The sequence below is a fragment of the Pagrus pagrus genome (assembly GCF_965226575.1).
Source record: "Pagrus pagrus genome assembly, chromosome: 9".
NCBI classification, from domain to species: Eukaryota; Metazoa; Chordata; class Actinopteri; order Spariformes; family Sparidae; genus Pagrus; species Pagrus pagrus.
The window spans coordinates 8,305,931-8,327,031 of NC_140193.1; the positions used below are offsets into that span (position 1 = coordinate 8,305,931).

Consider the following 21,101-nt stretch of genomic DNA (forward strand, 5'->3'; position numbering starts at 1 on the left):
CAAGGACCATGTCTGTATAAAGGATAGTACCACATGGGCTCAGGAACACTTTGCAAAACTGCTGCCGACACAGTTTGTTTAAGAACTATTGAGTTCTGTTTTTATTTATGCTTAACTGAGCGTCCCAACTTTTTCTGGAATGGGTAGTATGATACCTTATCATCAGTGTTTAAATTGTGCCAAAGAAGCCAAAGTTTGGCAGACTCCTCCAGTGTTGATGTTCTGTCAGGTGATAAGGTCGGTCGGTTGTGTGTGTGTGAGCATCAGGCGGGGCGGCAAGAGAAGAACAAATATGGAGAGCAGCAGTTGTTGTGACAGATAGCTCACGGAGGCAAATAAGGTAAAAGCCTGACAGCCACAAAACACATCACAACACACAGACATCCACAATACACTTATTTTTCGATTTAGTAGGAGCGACGCTTGCTGAGGATAACATTATTGAGATCATTGTGTTTAAAAGTCTACAAATCTGCAAAAATGTAAACAAATATGGGCTGGAGAAGTTTTAGACCACTGAATCCATGGCAACATAATACTTCCTCCTCCTGTAAGAGAGACACAATCCATTATATTAAGTATTCTTTACTTTTTTTTTCTTTTTCTTTTATATTTTTGTCGGCATGACTAATATAGGGGAAGCGGGGGTGCTTTGAAAAACCCTGATCAACACGCCTTTCATCACTGCCACTTAATTTCACACCCAGATGATGCTGCAACCCAAAGCTTCTCTCTCCGGCTCCGCAAGTGCACAACAGCACTGTGGCCGAACAAAGACGCTGATAGAGAACTACAGCTGCTGCCGTGGAGCTGCTTTCACTGCGTGGGTGGTGTTATTAAATTCACTACGCTCAGTTCAAGGCTTAGGCTGAGAATCTCTGTATTGGTGCCAATGTTGTAATACACAAGTTTAAATCCCCAACATTAGGGGGATTACGTGCGCACTAAATTGCTCGGTGTATCAGTGTTAAAAAAGACCTGCCAAAATAAAATCTCAAATTTTGGATAGTTTCCTGGTTTAGGTCAGGAAGTATAATCAACCCTAAACAAATAAACAAGATTCTGAGAGCTTTAAATGCCAACTTCGTATGCGTTATGAACAGGTAGGTAGAAGTATTCAGATAATTTACTGAAGTAAAATAATAATACAGTGTAAAGATACTCTCTAACAAGTCAAAGTCATGCACTCAAAGTCATTTGTAGTAAAAGAAAAAAGTTGTTAGCATCAAAATATACCTAAAATACCAGTACTCATTACGCAGAATGGCCCATTTCAGAATCATAAATATACTGCGTTATAATTAATGATGCATGAACGTATAATGTTGCAGCTTAAGGTGGGGTGGAGTTTACTTCATATATTACTCTTCAGCTAAATCTGTCGTAGTTTGAGTTTTTGTTTTTGTTATTTCCTGTTTTATTTTGAAGTTCTGTCCCCATGTGTCACCTTTAGCTTTTCATTTCCTCCCTTTGTCTCTTTTCCCGCCCTTTTTCTGTGTTCACCTGTGTCCTATCAGTTAATCACTCCCTGTGTATGTCAGTCCTTGTCTTCCCCTCCGTCTTTGACAGTTCATCTGTTCCTCATGTGTCCAGCTCTTCATCGGTTTGTACCCTTTCGGTTTTTGTAATTTTTGACTTTTTATTCCTGGATTCGCCTCCTGTTTTTTTGGCAGGGGGTTTCGTATTCCTTTTGTATCTTCTATTTTGTATTTTGGGGGATTTTGTATTTTTTGAGGTTGGACTTTGGATTGTTGATCAGCGTTTTATGAAAACTCGCTTTTACTTTCAACCTGCCTGCCTTTTTCTTACGCTTGGGTCCCTTTTTCTTTATACTTAAACAAAACCGAGAATAACATCCAATATAACATAATACAATATAATATGTTTAAAATCTGGGTTTAAATCTAGGTTTAAGTTCTGCTGATTTCCTGTTTTATGTTGAAAGTTTATTCTTATGTGTCATAAGGTGTGTGTGTGTATAACTCTTTAGTTTTCTTGATTATCCTTGTTGCAATTTTGTTACTGGCATTTTGGATATTTGGACTTCAGCTCTCATTATGAAGACCACTTCTTGTTGTTCAACCTACTTTTGTGTCTGCATTTGGGTCTTTTATTTTGATAAACACAGACAAAAAATCGTTAGGTAGTGCAGTGAAAGTTTGATACGCAGCTGCACTTAAGAGTAATATAAAATATAATTTGAGCTTCACCAAGTTCAGAAACTGTGCAAACATGGGGACAAAAAACAAAGTTTCAGAACAGTAACAGTTTTGTAGAATAAAATAACAAACTGGGACATCTGGGTAGAATCAAATCATAGATCTGTGTTCCTCTATAACAGTGTTAAAAATCTCTCACTCCAGCTGTAATACAGTGATGAACAGAACCAAAGAAAGCATATCAAGGCAGTCCGAGGTTTGGCCTGCCTCTCGCATCACCAGATTGTGTTTGTATGGTGCCAGTCTGAGAACAAGGCCTGGCATGCAGAACATTAAGACTCTTCCGTCATCCAAGTCAGGATTTAATTAGTTGTGAAGATGATTCTCCATTCCTCCATGAGGCTTCACTATAATACGCTGAACAATGAGGTCAGCAGGCACGAAGCAGTTTGTAATTACGCAATTGTTGAAAAATCAGTCGGACACTAATATAAATCGCTGCAGGACATGAGAGCTGAAAGGAGAAGAAAATGACTCAACTAATTAACTATAAACACGACAAATTCTAAATATTATTATCACAGCAGGGATCTTCAGGACTCTTTCATTAAATAGGAATTCACCTGCTGGAGTGAGGAAGGAAAGTTTGCACCCAGTCTTTAAACATTTATATTTTGATTTATGCCCTAATTAAGACACACATGCACAAAGAAAGCCCAACATTTGGGATGCCTGGCCCTGTTCAAAAGAGTTCAGTCTTACTTTGAAGGCGTCAGTAGGCGCTGCAAACTTCTCAAGTTACACTGAAACTGTGTATTTCACACTCACAGTCTTACCCCAATGGCTGTCAGGATGGGAACCTGGTAGATCCACTTGATGTTCCCAGCGCTTAACTCCCAACACCTGCCGTGGACACAAATACAGAGGAATCAGGAATAATGAGGCAGAAGACAGTTTATTAAGGAATAAAAACAACAGATGCAACAGAGGCAGACATATAGAAAGTAAAGATGGAGAAAAACGGCAGGAGGGCTGACCATTTGTAGATGTTTCACTTTCTGTCTTTTCCACTCTAAATTTAACCCTTTTCATGCTTAATTTCACTTTTTGTGTCGCAGTTCCTCAAAAAAAAGGGACCCAAACGCAGACACAGAGGCAGGCAGGTTCAACAACCACAAGCAAACTTTAATAATGAGCAACTGAAGTCCAAAAATCAAAAACACAAGATGAGAATATAGTAGAACAACTGGATTCTCCAGCCGCAGCAGGAGTCAACAGGATTAAAAACAAAACCAAGACACATCACATCAATGAAACAAAGATCTCTCAGCTTATAACTGTCATTCATACCCATAGTATTCAGCTTACACTCTCATATTTAAGTTAACTATAATTGGTTGACTACATCAATTGCATTTGGGATAAACCAGCCCTTGCAGATCTTTTTCTTTGCCAGAGATATTCTGTATTGTCTCCCTGAGGGGAGCAGCTCAAACTCAGTGTAGTGTTTTTATCATTCAGGATTGACAGGGCTTTCCTGTGTACAGCTGTGTCATCCAGCTGCTTCTGTTGGTGGCCGATTATCTTCCCTGCTGTCTTAACAATCCTATTTAGCTTGTTTCCGTTTACCAACACCAGATGCCCATACCAAACACAAATAGTAAAAACGAGGATGCTCTCTATCAGACTGACATTCACCTTTTCCAGGATGTCAACACTGACCTCTAACTTAAAACAGTCTCTGACTGACTTTATTACATATTAAATCAACATTGTCTGTGAAACTCAGTTTAAGATATAAATATGTACCCTTAAAACAGTTAACAAATTCCATAACGGCTGGTTATAAGTCACCAAAAAAAACCAGTGTTTGCTTTAAGTAAAGTTATGAAGCAGTCTGAATATCTATTTACAGACTATAATGCATTATAAGTACATTTTTAAAGGCATAATTATCATCATAATGTGTAATAATGCATTATAGACATGGGCTTTCTGAGTAAGTGTTACCTAAACGGCAATGTTGTGACTGAATTTATAGTCTTTTTAATGACATGGACAAGTAACATCGTTTGCCCCTTTTCTCTTATTTTGTGTGCTCTCCTTTACTTTTTCTGTATTTTAAATTGTCTCATACTTTACAGTTCATTACATCACACACATGTCATGCCATGTGCTAATCATGAGAGCGAAGCTCTTGTGGGAATATTTTATGTACAAAATAAGTGTGAGTTAATAAGTTCTCGCCATATGTGAACCATCAAGTTTGAATTATTTTTTTTTTTTTTTACTTCAAAGGAAACCTTGCATCATTATGCAAACATATAGATTTCCATATTGCGTATTTCCGAGGGGATTATGCAAACATGATTATGCAATTGTATCACAAACATTGCGAAGACTTAAAGCCTGCCTGTGTGTTTATTTTGCATTACGCAGTACATTACACACATGGATTCCCTAAACTTTAATAGCTGCTACACTTTGTGAATGTTCAGGTTAGGAGTTGGAGTTCGGAGAGTGAAACTTTGTCAGCTTTAACAACTTTACCTTTTTACCTACTGAATGTCAAAGGTCATTATGAATGAACTATGTAATCCATTCATTCGAAATGTCAATGCACTGGACAATATAATACATCAGCAATAACCATGACCTCAACCAGTACCAAGAGTCAATTCAATTCCTCTCTGACATAATGTCAGCACAATAGATGGATAGATGTTATAACTGTACTGTTATTTTCAGGTCACCAAGTGTAATCTGACCTGTTTTGTACTGCCTGGAGAGCATGAATGAGGGCAGTGACGCAACAGAAAAGGAAACTGAAAAATTTGACAAAAATCCCGAAAAAACAATGTTTGTAATTTGATTGGTTAACATACAGGCGCAGTTTAATATATAGCTACTAGCAATTTTTAAGATATGGCCAGAATTTTGTTGAAAACAGAGAAACAGAGATGTATTATGTTGTGGAGGTGTCTACTGAAGTACCATGCTAACCAGCTAGCCCCAGCCTGTCCTGTCTTATGATGCCACTTTGTACCGGCAAGAGGCGGCAGTCTGATAGTTTCCATATATTTTACCTGAGAGATACAGCGCAAGCTGTTAGCTTAATAAATGAACAAAATAAACTCGACTCGACCTTACTAAACAATAAAAAAACAACCATACACCTTCTGAATTCAAGTTTATCTCTTTTACCCAACTATGACGAGCTTAATTGCAAGTCAACTCAACATAGACTTAATAAAACTCACCAAAACAGTCTTGGTTTGTCTTTCCACAAGAGTAAGATGTGACAGTATTCTGACTCGACACCCACTGCTGCCTTATCTTCCCTAAAGTGATAGTCTTTGTCTGTAAATCACCTCCTTACTGCCCCACCTGTTATCAAACTGACCTCTGTCTGTCTTGGAGGCTTTGTTCAGTCCCAGTTCGGTGTCCTGCCATGTTCACTCTCAGGCTGCCAATTAGGTTGAGCTGAACCCCATCGCCTGTGGGGACACTTGCTACACAGCTAACTGAGACAAGAGCTAATCAGCTAACAGATAGCTATCAAAGAGCAGCAGTTGTCAGTTACAATCGTAATATGCTGCCCCTTATTTTTTGGAGCTACCTTCCAATTATGGCTGTATTCAACAAATTACACCTTTGTATCGCCCTTACTATAAACAATGAACTGACAGCTTCCTCCCTCCAAGATCTGCAGTTTGAACAGAATACAAATTAACTTAATGAATCATCAAGACCTCTGGCAAAGCGATTTTCTGTACCTGCATATTGTGTTCAGGGTCAGCAGTGAGTCAGGGCTCAGAACAAACAACCAAGACAGCTCAGAGCGTCAGCAGATGGAGAGAAAGTCACAACAACAGGCAATTTAAAACTTGGAAAGCACAACGTTGTTGCCACCCGCATGTGGGCTGTTTTCAGGCCACAATGTTCTTGCTGTAACTCACTACGGTTGAAAGACATAGTAAGTGTAAGGTTTAAGGGAACCTTGTTCTGACTGTCCGAATTAAAGTTTGGTGTGGTAGAACTACTGGTCACTTTCTTTTTCTTCAATTTAAAAGGTTCAGCTTTCACTGAAAGGCTTTCAATACTGTGAGAATGATTCTCATCAAACATCTCTTCCAAGCAAAAAAAACACCTTGAGGTTGTATGACTAGTTTTGTTTTGAATTTGAGTATCAAATAAGTCTGTTTCCTGAGGCTGTTGAGACTATTGAATTATTCTCTTATTATCTCCTTTCCAAGTATTTTCTGCATATTTGTTTGTGACATGATGGCTTTTTAATGGCTTTTTTAGATTGCAGTGTTGAAAGTTGTCCTAATAAGACTCTGTAATCTACAATGGACGCTGTGTAGATCATTATTAAAACAGTGTGTGATTATTTGCTAATCCTTTTCAACATATACTCAATTGAAGCAGTACAAACAATGGGGGTGTAACGATTCTCCAAATCCATCACTGAATTGGATTTTAAGGTCCCTTTTTGATTAGATTTTCAGTTGAAAATCTCTTTTCAGCACTGACGGTTATGCTATTGTTTGATGCATCTGGATTTGTAAAGATCGACAGAACAACTCAGTGTCATTTACATTTTCAAATTCTTCTTCTTTTTACACAACAACAGTTTGACTTTATCCCGGTGGCTTTTTGCAGGTTAGGGTAGGGCAAGTCCAGAGTTCAACAAAAAATAACGGCCTTTAGGTATTCAACAATGAACAACAAAAGATAGAAATGAAGTTGTCACAAAGTTTGGATTCTCAAATATGTCCCGAGTAAACCCTCCGTCCACAACTAATCAATCAAGGATCTCTGTTAATGACATCAGTTTCCCAGTAAACACGCGATGTCAAGGGAGACGCTCATGTCACATCAGTTTAACGTCCGCCAGTGGAGAGCCACTTTTGTGCTGGACGTTCGAAACAGTTTTAATATTTGGACGTCTGACTAGGAGCCCTTTTGGAGATCTGTTCATGAGCAACACGGGTCAAATCTTTAAACGTCTTGCTAGATAATCCCATGGACACATCTGGGACCCCTCTTGGACGTGTACAATGGCTTAAATATTTGAATGTCTGACTGGGACCACTTTTGGACATCTGTTACGTGCAAAAGTTAAAAATCTGAACATCACACTCTTTTTGGATGTCCTTGGATGTTCAAGAAAGCTAAATATCTTGGCGTCCAGCCAGGAACCCTTTTGGACATCTACAGACACAGTTTCAACATCCGAACCACTCTTATTGCCATTATTGTAAAATACGTTTTTTATAGTCATTTGAGATACCTGTTAAATAAAGAAAAATGTTGTGTTTCATCTCATCGACTTGACATCGACTTTACTTGCTTGATTTGAATGTGATGCCAGCAGCATGTTTAAAAAAAGTTGTTGACTCCTCCAAATACAGCTGTTTGTAACATCCCACAGGTAAAAAGCTTAACTGGTAACAGGTGATAGTGTCATTATTGGGTATGAAGCTGAAATTGTGGTTATACTATCTTCAGTTCAAACATAAATTAAGTTATCTCACATTACACCATTACGCAACTAAGCTTAATATAATTTACATGAACCACTTACTCTCTGTGGCAGTCACAGATCCATCACCAAGGAACAGCCACTTAGTATCAGTCACACAATGAACATTTAAATGAACGCTCAGTTTGTGATGTTAACAAATGTGAAAAATAGAATTTAAAATAATATGTGTATTCATTATTGCCCATTGTCTGTGACCCTGTCTGGAGAGACTTTAAAGCTCGGAGGGTGGGAAGTGAATAACAGGTAGGCTCTAATGAATCAGTGCAATCAATTTAAAGAATAGGCAGATATGCTGTGAACAGTCAGCAGTGATTCTTACTCAGCCTGTGAAACTCAGTATGAAAAGGCTTTTTTTCAACCTCTGAATAGCAGTGACGCAAATATTGAATGTCATCAGACGTCTCTGAGAGGCAGAGGGAGGTCATGTTTGGCAGGAAATACCATTACATCAGATATATGAAAAGCAGCACTCAGCTCAGCAGTCAAGACCTCTGATGTTGTATTATATTCTGACGAAGGTGAATCATTGCTATAGCAGATATTAACCTACAGTAGGTTGCTGCATCCATCGTTTTACCCTCAAAAACACTTCATGGCCAATATGTACACGTGGTCTGTTTTTCATGCTATGTTTTATTACTTACCTTAGCAAATGCATTAAAACCAAAGTGACGAGGTCTTTTGAAAAGGTAAGGAGTAGAAAGTACAGATGTTTGTGTTAAAATGTAGGCAGTAAAAGTTGTCATAAAAATAAATACTCTACTCAAAAATCTACTCAAGTACGGTAACAAAGTATTTGTTCTTCGTCACTTCCCAACTTTGGTCAAATGAGCAGCCGTAAATACTTTTCCCCCCCCAGCAGGATTATTAAAAAATATCCGTTGATTCGGTGTTAAACACGTTTACAACATCTTCTTCAAATTATTCACACCTCAGCCAAGGTGATGAAACAGAAACACGAGAGAGAAACTAGAGAGACTTGGATAGAAAGTACTGAGAGCTGAACCCACAGACACTTTTAAAAATGTCTTTTTCCCTGGTTGCAATTGCAACACATGCTTGTTTTGAGCGGGAGAAGGGGGATCGTCACAGGTTGGCCGCGGACGAGAGATGTCACAGCAGCCTGCTGGGAGGTCGGGCGGCCCTAACCAAGTGTGGCATGGCTCGATTCAGCTTCCTTTCCTTTTTCCAGCATGACAAGACTCATGTGCACAAAGTCAGCTCTGTAAAGAAATGGTTGTTTGAGTTTGGTGTGGAAGAGCATGACTGTTCTGAACACTGGCCTCAACCCCAGTACAGCACCTCTGAGGAAGCAGACTTAATGCAGCTGAACTTACTCAACCCTGCAGCCAGGCTCCAGAAGCCTTCCCAGCAGAGTGGAGGCTGTTACAGCAGCAGATAAAACCCCGTGGTTAACAGCCACATATAGGTTTAATGTTCAGTGTACCTGACATGACAGCAACTGCTGATTTATTCAGATGTATTTAGCTAATTAAATGGTGCATATTTAATTGGATGTCGCTGATGATTCAAATGTCACCACGATTAAGTTCTAATTACGCCATCATGCAATTTTGTCTTTTCATGTTTGTATTCAAGTTTGGCCTTTAGACTCGCCGACCTTTTTTTATCTTGTTTTTTTCTTATTTTTTTGGTGTGGAAGCTTTAAGACACAGTGTGGCTTGTTGTCTCACCTTGCGTCTGCTAGCGTTGCCCTGACAATCGCCCACACTGCCACGAAAAGTGCAGGAACACCTGAAATCACACAAAAGAAAACAATGACCTGTGCTGATGTCTTATACTTTCTTTGTCCAATTCATTGTGCGAGTCACATTTCATAACCCCATTTACATTCATTTTCAGAAGCAGAGGTAACTATAGACATCTACACACTCATCCCCACCCCAAATGCACCCTGTGTTTTGTATGTACTGCAACACACTGCTGGCATACTGACAGGTGTCATCAGTCCACTAAAGCAGCAATTTCATATCTTTCACTCACTAAAACAGCGATAAAACTCCAGCTACTGTATCTTGACTATTTCTTCTGTCAGTGGGATAAACTCTGGTTGTCCCACTGGTGTAAAATGACACTAAGCCACTCGACAAATCTGCTCTGCTAGCCTGTGGAAAATATATTGTTCACCCTTACTATCATATCACACAATAGAAGTGTCTAGACTTTCAGAAATCCTTATAAAAAGTCCACTGGGAAAATCGGGTGAAGATTAGTCTACAAAACATTTCTGGAGCTTCATCGCACAACAGCTTTGCAGCATACTGCTTTATATTTAGACCTGTGATGTGTGGTCAAGCCCGCGCACAGGCTTTCGAAAAGGGTGCGTGCTAACACTTTCAGCGAAGACAGTAAATTCAAAGTTGTTGTTGAACCGTTTGTTGTTGTTGTTGTTGTTGTTGAGTACAGGCATGGTTTTAAGTTCTTTTGAAAGGTTATAGTCGGACTTTCCGCATCATATAGTCTAACATGGTCCAAGTTCAAAATGAATAACAATATCACTGAAAATGGATACTTAACACATGATTTTCTAAATAAATATCCAGACGCCAAGGGAAAAACTACCCCTGCTTTAGAGTAACAGGAGCATTAAACTCATTATAGTTCTTTATTTCCTTATTTACACTAACCTTGTGCATATAAAATGGTCAAAAACATGTGCTTAGCTGAAAAAACAGAACAAAACACAGAAACCTACATAAACCTGCATAATTTCTAAGTGTATGGTTTTAAAAACTGTAATAAATGATATATTTGTGGATTTGAAATTTGGTTGTTTCTGTACATTTGTAAGTTAAGTCCCGATCTACTTCAGTTGTTTAGGAGAACGCTGCGATGCTGATTTGCTGTGAAGCCGAAATGTTTTGTTGACCAAGAAAATTCACCTGACTTTCCATCGGCATGAGGGTTATAACGATGACTTCATTTAGATTTTTGGGTGAACTTATTCTTTTCATTATATTTAAGCCGTCTTAATTTATTAGTGGAGGCTCTTTTCAAACTCTCCACCGAGGGCTTTCCTGTGGGACACTTCTGAATGGCTTAAGACTATGTTAAGATTTGCTTACCTCAGCCTATTTGCAGTTTAGAAAATACAAATGATACCCCTTGACGATTTAAGAAATAAGTATTCAAATGGTGTTGTAGATACATCAAAATAATTTCTTAAAACAAGCCCAGAAAAAAAAGTTCTGTCTGCTACTTTTACAGTAGGAAGCTGAACTGCAAACTTGAACACTTGAATTGTAAATTATGCAGCTGCTCAACAAGCAGGCAATGTGAGTTGAACTTGTCGCAGTTAAGTACTGTATGTGTCCTCCTGAGTAGAGCTTTTAGAGCAGAGGTGATTGTGCAAGACCGACTTTGCTCAAAGAAAAGTTCACTTCACCCCTCTGTAAGCACCCTAATCAAGATACAGTATGTCAGTGTTATTACAGTTATCATGCAACTTAAAGTGGACGATAAGTGTTCCCCCATAGTTTAACGCAACAATGATGGACAGATTTTAAATGAACGCTGTATCTCATTTGAGGCTAAGAGTGCACTATGGGAGCGTGAGAGTGGCGGAGAGTGCACTGTGATAATGAGATATATTTACTGTTCAACTTGATGATAGCTACTAATGGAAATGAGAGCATTTTCACCCATTTTTCCTGCTCAGAGTGGGATTGGCATCACAGTTATAGCATTGCTTTCTTTCAAACATTTGTGCTTCTGCTATCCATGTTCACAAAAAGAAACTAATTGAATGTGTTAATGAGATCATATTATGCTTTCAGGGTTTTTGCCTTTCCTTTATTGTGTTATGTAGCATTTTTGTGTTAAACACTGCTCCTGCACTGCCTGAAATGTCTGGTTTACAGTCCAGGCTTTGCTTCCATAACTTATGTGCGTCACTATGTAAAAGGCGTTATATAAATATATTATAAAATATATACACTCCAGTCACTCAGCTGACATACAGTTGCTACTGTTGTAGCGGCGTTATTTTAGATCACACTACCTTGTTCGACATGGCTCGCCCTACTCTGCCTCTGATTGGCTACATACTGCTGTAAGTAAGTAATTTGCATGTGCAACTCTCACCAAAGATTGAACAGAGGTGAAATGTCTCACTCTGTAGCAAAACAGAGCTTTAATGTGTCAAGGGATGCTGCAGCAAAGCACCATATGAGAAAAATGATGTGTTTTTTTGAAGGTTAAAGTCTGTAAACCTGATCTTCTAGGACCCCCAAATAAAAGTATGAACCAAAAAATGAGCATAATATAAACTCTTTAAGAGATTGAAAATATCTAAAAGTATAAATGAAGGCAGCTATTTATTAATGATTAATGAATATCAATTCAAGTAAGTTTTTTTTTTTGTGTAGCCAAATATCACATTGCCTGGAAGCAATCGGATGATGTAAAATGTCCCCTCAAAAACCCTTCAACGGGAAAATATAGAAGAAACCACAGGAAGAGCAACCGAGGAGGAATGCAAGTGTCAGTTTCTGTTGTAAACATACAGTGAAATCTGTAACACACATCCTCTCTTAAAAGTTGTTTTTACCCGCTAGCAAATTATTACTTTCTTGTCTCTGAATGAAACCACACCGCCGAGTCAAAGTAGCACAAAATGTCAGCTGCGACAATAATTTGGTCCTTTGGCGTCTGCAGAAAAAATGAAGGGGTTCATGTGAGAAGGAGACGGTGGCTCTGAGGCAATTCGAAGGTACCCTGTGGAGTTTTACACCACTGTGAAGCGATGCTTTTATGAGAGGGGCTCCAGTTTGTTTTCTCTCGTGCATGTGCGCAAGGATGCATGTGCACTCACTCACATGTGCACGTACTCTATGGGTGACATGACACAAAGTCCTGCCAGTGGTTTATGCATTCAAGAGGCTTGTTGGACCTCAGGGCTGTGCACAAACACTGTGGTGAGTAACACTGGAAGGAAGATTGTTTATAAGAAAGGTCCACAGGAGGCCAACAATTTCCAAAGCTGACACTGGAAACAGATTAATGTCACGCTGCACCTCTTTCACTCTTTATATTCAATAATCACATCAATAATGCAACAACTGATGGAGAATCTCCATTGAGGTCAACGACTGACTTTCATGGCACCTCACGTCCCCACGTGTCTCCACCAAAATAAAACTGCGGTGTCGCGGAAAATCCGACCCGAGTCCTTTCAATAAGACAACATCAGTCAACAGTCCAGCTACAACTTCAACAAATCATCTACAAGTTTGTACAGTTACGTTACCTTACAATCCGCTCACATACGGCCAATAAAAAAGTGATTCGCACGTGTAAATTCGAGCACTTTTAATGATACTGTGACTGTTGGGTTTTAATCCAACCAAGCCTAATCAGCCATTTAAATTCTGGCAAAGTGTAGAGAAAGTACAAACAAAAAAGAGACCCGGCTTCTGACGAGACAGAAATCCCCCCTTTTTGCTAACATGACTTCAAAGAAAAGAGCAAACATTTTCCATGAGGAGGCAAAAACCTTTCATCTACTTGTGTGAACACTCACATATTTGTGATCAATGAAAGAACAAACACGAGAAACACTCACAACAGTTTTGTTTCAGATTAAATATCAGGTCTGTCTTTCATTTGTCTATTCATTTTTCTGATGATAATTGATTTTGATAAATCTATTTGTCAGAAGTGCATAGTTTCCTTCAAAGCGGTGGGATAAAACTTTGATCCTCAGGTCTAGCACTTTGTATGCACCAAAGCATACAATATTAATGACCCGTGGGCTATTATATGTGAGCTGTTGTCACTGCTGTATAAGACATTTTCCCTAAAGTGTGGTTTGCTGCAGAAGAACGATTATGTAATGTGTATTCATTAATGCATTGTATTGTCTGTATATTTAATCATACGCTGACACAGCAACTGCGACTGGATTGTGAGTTCGAGTTCTGCAGTAAAACTTTCAGCTTCATTTTTTCCAAAGCAACTGGGGGATTGTATAAAACGTTTGTATCTATATTTGTATTTGTTTTCCACTTACCCCATCCGATGAGTGTGAAGCCCCAGAGGTATTTGGAGTCTGATCTGAAGGCCATGAAGATGAGGCTGTGGAGGTAGAGGCCTTCGACCAGGATCCAGTAGTAGTTGGTGGCCAGAAAATAGATGAAGAGCAGCACTGTCACCTTGCAGCCGATCTGACAACAAAAAAAACAAAGCTTGAAGCTTTCATCGCATCATGTTTGTACCTCTTTATTCGTGTGCCTTTGTGTTGACACATTATTCTGAGCACAGCGTTTCACAAAAAATACTCTCACATCACAGGTGCAACTCAGAGAGTCAGTAATGTGATTACATTTTGAGGCGCAGTGAGGAAACATAAAACAGTGAAACTATAAATATAGTGTAGACACCCACTTTGTCACGGTTTTGGTTTTTGCTTAGTTAATTCCAGCTTTATTTTGTAGTTATCCTCGTGTGTCTTGTTGTCACTTTCGACTTTCTGCTCACCAGTGCTCTGTTTCCCTCCTGTGCTCCTGCCCAGCCTGATTTTAAGCCTGTGTTGTTCCCTCACTCTTTGTTGGTTCGCCCACGTCTGTTCTGCTCCTGTGCCTGTTCCCCGGTCCTCATGTGTTCCCTGTGTTCCTGATATCTAGATTGTCCTCAGTTTTGTATTCGTCTTTAATTTTTTCCTTGGACTTTCCTTTGCCTGTCTTTTGTTAACTGCTTTTTGGATTTTGGATTTCACTGGACATCGGCTCATTGAAGCCTGCTTATTGTTTTACTGGGTCCTCTTTTGTTACAGACTCTGGGCCCACATATTTAACTGAAAACCATTACTTTTCATCTCTATAATTAAAGATTTCATTTTAAAATAATATTGTTACTTAAAAATGAGGATTTAGTCAATAATAGATGCAGTGTAGTTGTAATTAAATTAATGAAGTCATCCGCAGAAATCTCTGGCTTAATGTGCTGGCTTGGCTTGACTTGGTTTGACTCGGCACGTCGGCCCAGCGCGGCAGGGATATACATCGCCATTTCAACATGGCTACCTGTTTGAAGGTGTGCGTTTCACCGATGACATGCCTGAACTGATAAATGATGAGGAGTGGCTGTAAGTAGAGCTAAACACGTTTTTTTCCTATAAATTCTTCACAATAAAAGTCCCATGTTTAATTAAGTAATTTAAAAGCTTTTATTATGAAGACGCAAAAAAGTCAGGAAATGTTGGGTTTTTCCACCAGCTGTAATTCAATCTCGACTCCTGAAACAGCTGAAAGTCAACACGATGAAACATTAAAATACAAACAGGAAAACATTAGTGTCTTTCGAAAACGCCTCTCTCTCAGGATTCCTGCGTAGACGTGAGTTAAGAATTGCAGCACAGGCTTGTTTGAGAGGGAGACTGGGCTCATCTATTCATCTGGTGCTGCTGTGACAACCTCTAACACTGGAGATTTCTAAAGGTACACATCTATTCTGATGATACTCAGAAGAGATCCTTGAGTTTGACACGTGTATTTTCTGAGCTCCTCTCTCTTGTTATACCAAAATATGGTCAAGTACTCATCCTTGGTGAGTTCAATATTGATGAATGTTGTCCTTCCAACTCTCTTCCCTGTGATTTCCTGGATCTTACTGAGCCTTTTAGTTTAGGAACACATGCAGGAGAGCGGTACAAGGTTTGCCAGTCGAAGGTTTGGCCTTTAGAGTGAGTGGTGCACTTTTTAATGTTTTAATCCACTGCTGATTCTCCGATACCTCAACCTCGAGCTCTTTCATGCAGAAACAGTGACAGGTACCCAAGCTCATTCTTTAACAACAATATCCCTGTCTCTATCCTTGACCAGACTGCTCCTTTCAAGATCAGAATGAAAAATCCTTCTCCGTGGCTCAATGAGCACACTCAGGCGCTCAAGAAATAAATGCACGAAGTTGTCCTTGGGCAGCCAGTAGCTTACCAGTCACCCTTGGCATCCTGAGTAGTCATTATATACTTTCAGACTGCTGTTAACAAGACAAGGTCAGCCTGCATCTCCAGTTTGTTTTTCAGAAATCCCCTTATCTCCAAAATCTTCTTGAATGTTATTGATTCTGTTGAATGAGGTTCCTCTACCTCTACTCGTCGTTAATTAGTGGAGGAATTTCTGAATTCAGCTCAAGAAGGAGTTTCAACATTTGTTAGCACGAAACCACTTGGACATTTTTAAGGAGATCTGTGGGAATTCAACAGATTAGATTAAATTCAGAAATCAATGTATGGATCAGAACGTGTCAGGAATGTGCCCTGAGGTGATGGAAGTTGTCAGGAAGTCAGAAGTCTGAGGTGTTGTAGGAAAGTCAGATTAGACTGACCGTCTAGGTCAAAGTTCATTGCCTTAGGGAAGACATAATTACCACCTGTCATGAGGTCTGCATCTGCTGTCCCGTTGATACCTGAACATTTGGGTCTTCTCTCTATGATTCATGTATCAAAGAGATCTGATCACGTCACACTGAGTCTGTAATTCTTCAGAGATTTAGCAACTCTCAAACTTTACTCCTCCACAAGGAATATTTCCAATCTGGCAACGAGGATTTGGGATGGACGCTCTGCTGCTGACACTTGAGCCTAGACTGAGGATTAAACTGCCGTCAGGAGTCTCAGATGGACTCGGGGAACGTTCTGCTCCGACAAATAGAGGACAGGATCCTGCCTGAGGGATTTCAGGCCAATTTCATGCCAATGAGGCAACAAAACAGGTATTTTAAGACAAATCATGATCTTTCCCTAACCTGAAACAAGTTTTTTTTTATGTCTAAACCTAACCAGACCATAAGCACCCTAGAAAATTGAACCTAAAGTAATGCAACATAAAGACATGTAGAGTTTAAACATATATGTAGTTTACAGAAACTTACAATGCCCACATTTATTCTGGCAATTGGGTTGGATTGACTATATGAGCGCTAACAGTTTTTTCAATAACTGTTAGCGCTCAAGATTGACCACATAATTATATTAAATGAATTAATTTCCATTTGCATTTCCACTTACAATGCTGATTATGTCCTAAAAAACACCATGCAGGTGCTGACCTGCTCATCAGGAGGGATACAGTGCTTCCTAACCAAAGCGATATATACACTTAGCCAGTGACGTAGTCACATCTGGTACTGACGGAGAAGAAGCAGGTGTTATTTTTTAACAAGAAAATTGAACTTCACAATCAGACACAAGTTAGTATTCAGAGCGATGTCTTAAATCATGTCAGGAGTGGATCTTAAAAATTAAATACATTTCAATAAAGCTAAATTATAAATGGACCTTTAAGACCAAGTATTTTCATTCCCAGAGGCAGAGAACAAATACATTGTTAACATGCACATACGTACTAAATGGTTACTGTCTGCGTATGCTGAATGTAAGCCGACAAACACTTGGAGCACTCACCATAATGAGTTTTCACTGAGCATATTGGTCCAGAAAAACACCCAGACCATGTCCCTTAAAATGATGTACTTCAATATAAAGATGACTGAGAATATCTAATAATGTTTGTGACTTGAGCAGACTTACTGTCAGATTTATTTTACAGATTTATAAGGGCCAGGGTTAAGCTGCATGATTCGGTGTAAAATAATTGCTTTCGCTCTGTCAGGGCTGCACTCTCGCTTTGTAGCGTGACACAATTGTTTTTTAGACAAAATCACCTGAATGAAACAATCCTGACCTTTTTTGATCGAATAGAGATTTCTCTCTGAACTCAACCCAACAAACGATCATCCTGTACAAATAGATAAGGGAAAATGAACGGCAGGGTGATTCCTCCATTCACTCATGGTTAATGACTCATGGCTGAGTCACTCATTAAATTAGTTGTTAACTAAAGGAGGACAACATGTCATAAGCAAGAAATTTAGATGTCTGTTACTTTCAAAGAAGTCTCCATGGGAAGTTTATTGTGGGGGAGTCAAGGACAAGCTTTTGCCTGCAGAGTTTTAATAATGTGAGCAGTTTTTCTGACTAAGCTGCCACAGTTTTATAATTTCAGTCTCGTCTCTTTCCTTATGCAACCATGACAACGCCAAACTGGTAGATACTTTACTAGACACCCGGGGCGTTTTTATATCTTTATCTGTCATTGCATGATGAGAGAGGTGTATCCCTTTCATCGTTTCATCATTTGGACAAAAGTAGAAGAAGTGGTGCTTACAGACATTTGTATTAAACCTTTAAAGCAACTTCACCGTAGAAAATGTAATTTTATGAATTGTTTTCCCTGTTTATTTTACAGAATGTTCCTGTATTTTTGAAATACACAAAAATATCAATCTAATAATAGACACATGCTGTGAATGTAGATAGAGATAGATAGAAAACTCACTGTGTCACTGTGAATTACTACAACATGTATTCATGGTAATTTACAATTTATTTAATTTATGAAATGGTTACATTCAAGTTTACATTTATTAAATTAGATAAAGTTAGGTCGTATGTCATTTTATTACATTAAAAATCAAATAAATGGCCAGGATTTTAACGAATGAATGAAATCGGATGAGACAAATAAACAAACACCAAATAACACCACCTTCTGCAATCTGAAGCCTGATTATCAGTATTATCTGTAAAGTGATTTCATTGTTTTCACATGTGTAAATTAAACTTCCAGAAAAAATTCCAGATCTCATGTAAAATTAAAAACTGTATTTCAATAACACAAAATTACTGTTTTATGAGACTTTTTTACAGTGTAGTTGTTGATCCTAATGCACAAGAAAAGAAAAGACAAGCGAAGGAAACAAAGAACATCCATTTAATTCAGCAGTGCATACAACAGCAGCAAAAATGAGGTTTTTGCAGCAGCTAATCGAAAGAAACGCTTCAGCCTGTTTTAAATCAAATGGTTCAAGGCGAAAACGTCCCCCGTTAGCTCTCCTTCTTGCAAGTTTTGTCTTTTGCAAAAAACGCTCATTTACTGCCAATTCCCTCAAAGTGGGCTTGTGGATGCACATGACTGCAGCCTTGGGGCGTCTCTTTAACATGCAAAGCTCCAAATTTCTTTGAGCGAAGATGTTTCTGCTACAGAAAGCTGATCAGGTGATTGGCCTTGAAAACTGTTTCATGATATTCTTACTGAATTAGATAACTATGTTCAATCCAGAAATCCATTAAATTAGTTGGACACTCTCCCTGAAGTGCATAAAACATGCCGGTTTATGAGCAGAATGATCAAGGCTACAGGCTGTGTGGTTGGATTAAGTACACTGCTGTATAGTCAGGATTTAGTGAGGCAATTAAGATTATTATTATTTTTTTAATTTTTTTTTAAAAAGGGCAATAAACAAGCAAGACTCATCAATCAATAATTAAAAACATGAGAAAAATAAAGAATTGCACTCCCATCAAACGGTGGTGAGAATAAACAGTTTGATGGGATTGCTGTCCTTTATTTTTCTTTTGTTTATTCACTACAAGAGGGATTCAGCACCCCGTACTGAAGCTATATACGTGAGAATAAAAACATACAAATTAATCATCAGCAGGGTCCTAGCACATAGGTGATTTGCCAAATGGTCGGATTAAATATGAGCCTGTTAAACCCTTAGTACACTTCTGTAGCCAAGGGCAGGGATGAACTGGGAATAAAAAAACACCATGAACTATTGAACCAGAACAGCAGGCAAGAACCCATCTGGATGTAAACCACCACTCACACAAGACACACAATTTAAAAGATGACGGACAAAATCCACAGTCCTGGTTATGTGTTAAAATACATAAGGATGAAGCTTGAGCAGTCTGAGTTTGACTGATTAAGTTCAGTATATAAACATTATACAATCAATTTGGTACAAAGTTCCCCAAACCAATCAACTGAACATATATCGCACATATGTTACATGTCTTTATGTTGCAATTTCACGTTTCTCTAGGCTCAGTTTTCAATGTTTTGTTTAGACAACCCTCCTGGTTAAGGTTAGGAAACATCATATTGTGGCTTAAAATACCTGTTGTGGCGGACATGAACATGGCTTGAAATTGTCCAAAGTCTCCTTAAAAAAAAAACAGTGGAGTTGCACTTGCAAATGTTTAAACACAGTCTCATACTTCAGTCACTGGCTTGGCAGCCTTCTCATCTGGACAGCCCGTCCTCTTCAGGAAGGAAGTGAGGGGAAGTAGTAAAAAAAGTCCACAAGCACGGGACAAAGATTCACACCCCCAGTGGACATGATATGATGATGTCAGTATGGTACGTATGGTACGTATGACATGTACAAACATGAACATATCAGTGGTTTTAAAAAATGTTAACTGCCAACATTTTATTCCAGCTAGTGGACTGAACCAGCAAAATTGTTGTCGCCCACGCCCGACACGTTCGTCTGGCCCACACACCGCGTGGAACGATGGCACTCCTGGTTGCTATCTGGGGCTCTTTGTGTTATTTTGCCTGTCCCTGACATCCCAGAACAAACACAGCTGCTCGGATCACGTCAAGTGTTGAGAGAACAACGAGCCGAAAGCTGTGCTATTATATCGGCACGCACACTGTAGAAACCAGGTGCAGTTTAAAAGTGCAGCCAGGACTTTCCTCTGCTTGAATGACTGCTGTAAGGAGCTTACAACCCAACGTTATCACTGTAAAACGTTTCAAAACAAGTTTCGGCGGTCCGAGCGCTCTTATCACCTCTATCAGGCCTCAGATAAGAGTCGAGTAGAAGTGGTACTTACATACTGAGACTTGTCCAGTGGAGCCATGCTGACCGTTTTCAGGTTGTCCAACAGGGCTGAATCGAAGTCCTGCAGTCCGGCACTGGTGTGGACGACTTTGTCCTTCACAAAGATGCTGACGGCCCGTAACATGAAGGAAACGAACAGGTGCATGTGGATGTAGTTTCTGGTGCAGTGAAGACGTCTGCCAGGAAAACAAACAAACAGTTACGGATTAATAATTAACAGCTGAATAAAATGCTTTTCAAACCAGTGCGGAGAGCTTCAAACAAGGTGTTTAACTCCAGAGGCTCAGGTCTCACTTGTTTCTTCGATTATTTCTACATTTTCGCTGACTCTCTCTGACTGTGATGCTGTTAATTTGTTTTCTGGGAGCCATTTCACTGTTTCTCTGGCAGAGACACTTTGTGGTCCTTGCAGAATGTTATAACAGAAGCCAGAACAGCACTTCTGCATTTATCCTTCTCTTTCATGAGATCTGACACTCATTTTGTTCCCCTCAGTGGCTGCAAACGTATTAGAAATTGTAGCTGTGGCCTGCAGTTGTTGATGCTCCACATGTATAAATATACAGTACGTTCTCCTTCTGGTTAACACTTGTGTTATTGTTGTGGCTGCTTATAATTGCTGTGAAAACTCCGACCTTATTTACTCCGCAGCTCAGCCACACAGTCTGACT

The 21,101-nt window shown here is 39.2% G+C and overlaps 1 protein-coding gene across 1 annotated transcript in view; it reads right to left on the reverse strand.

Moving 5' to 3' along the window:
- pth2ra (parathyroid hormone 2 receptor a) overlaps positions 1–21,101 on the reverse strand; it is a 61,188-nt gene that overhangs the window by 20,713 nt on the left and 19,374 nt on the right. The window contains exons 6-9 of the mRNA XM_084361857.1: positions 20,423–20,606; positions 13,742–13,895; positions 9,405–9,465; positions 2,996–3,062 (exon numbers count right to left, since the gene is read on the reverse strand). Coding sequence (XP_084217983.1) covers positions 2,996–3,062; positions 9,405–9,465; positions 13,742–13,895; positions 20,423–20,606 — 466 coding nt within the window. The remainder of the gene's footprint in view (positions 1–2,995; positions 3,063–9,404; positions 9,466–13,741; positions 13,896–20,422; positions 20,607–21,101) is intronic.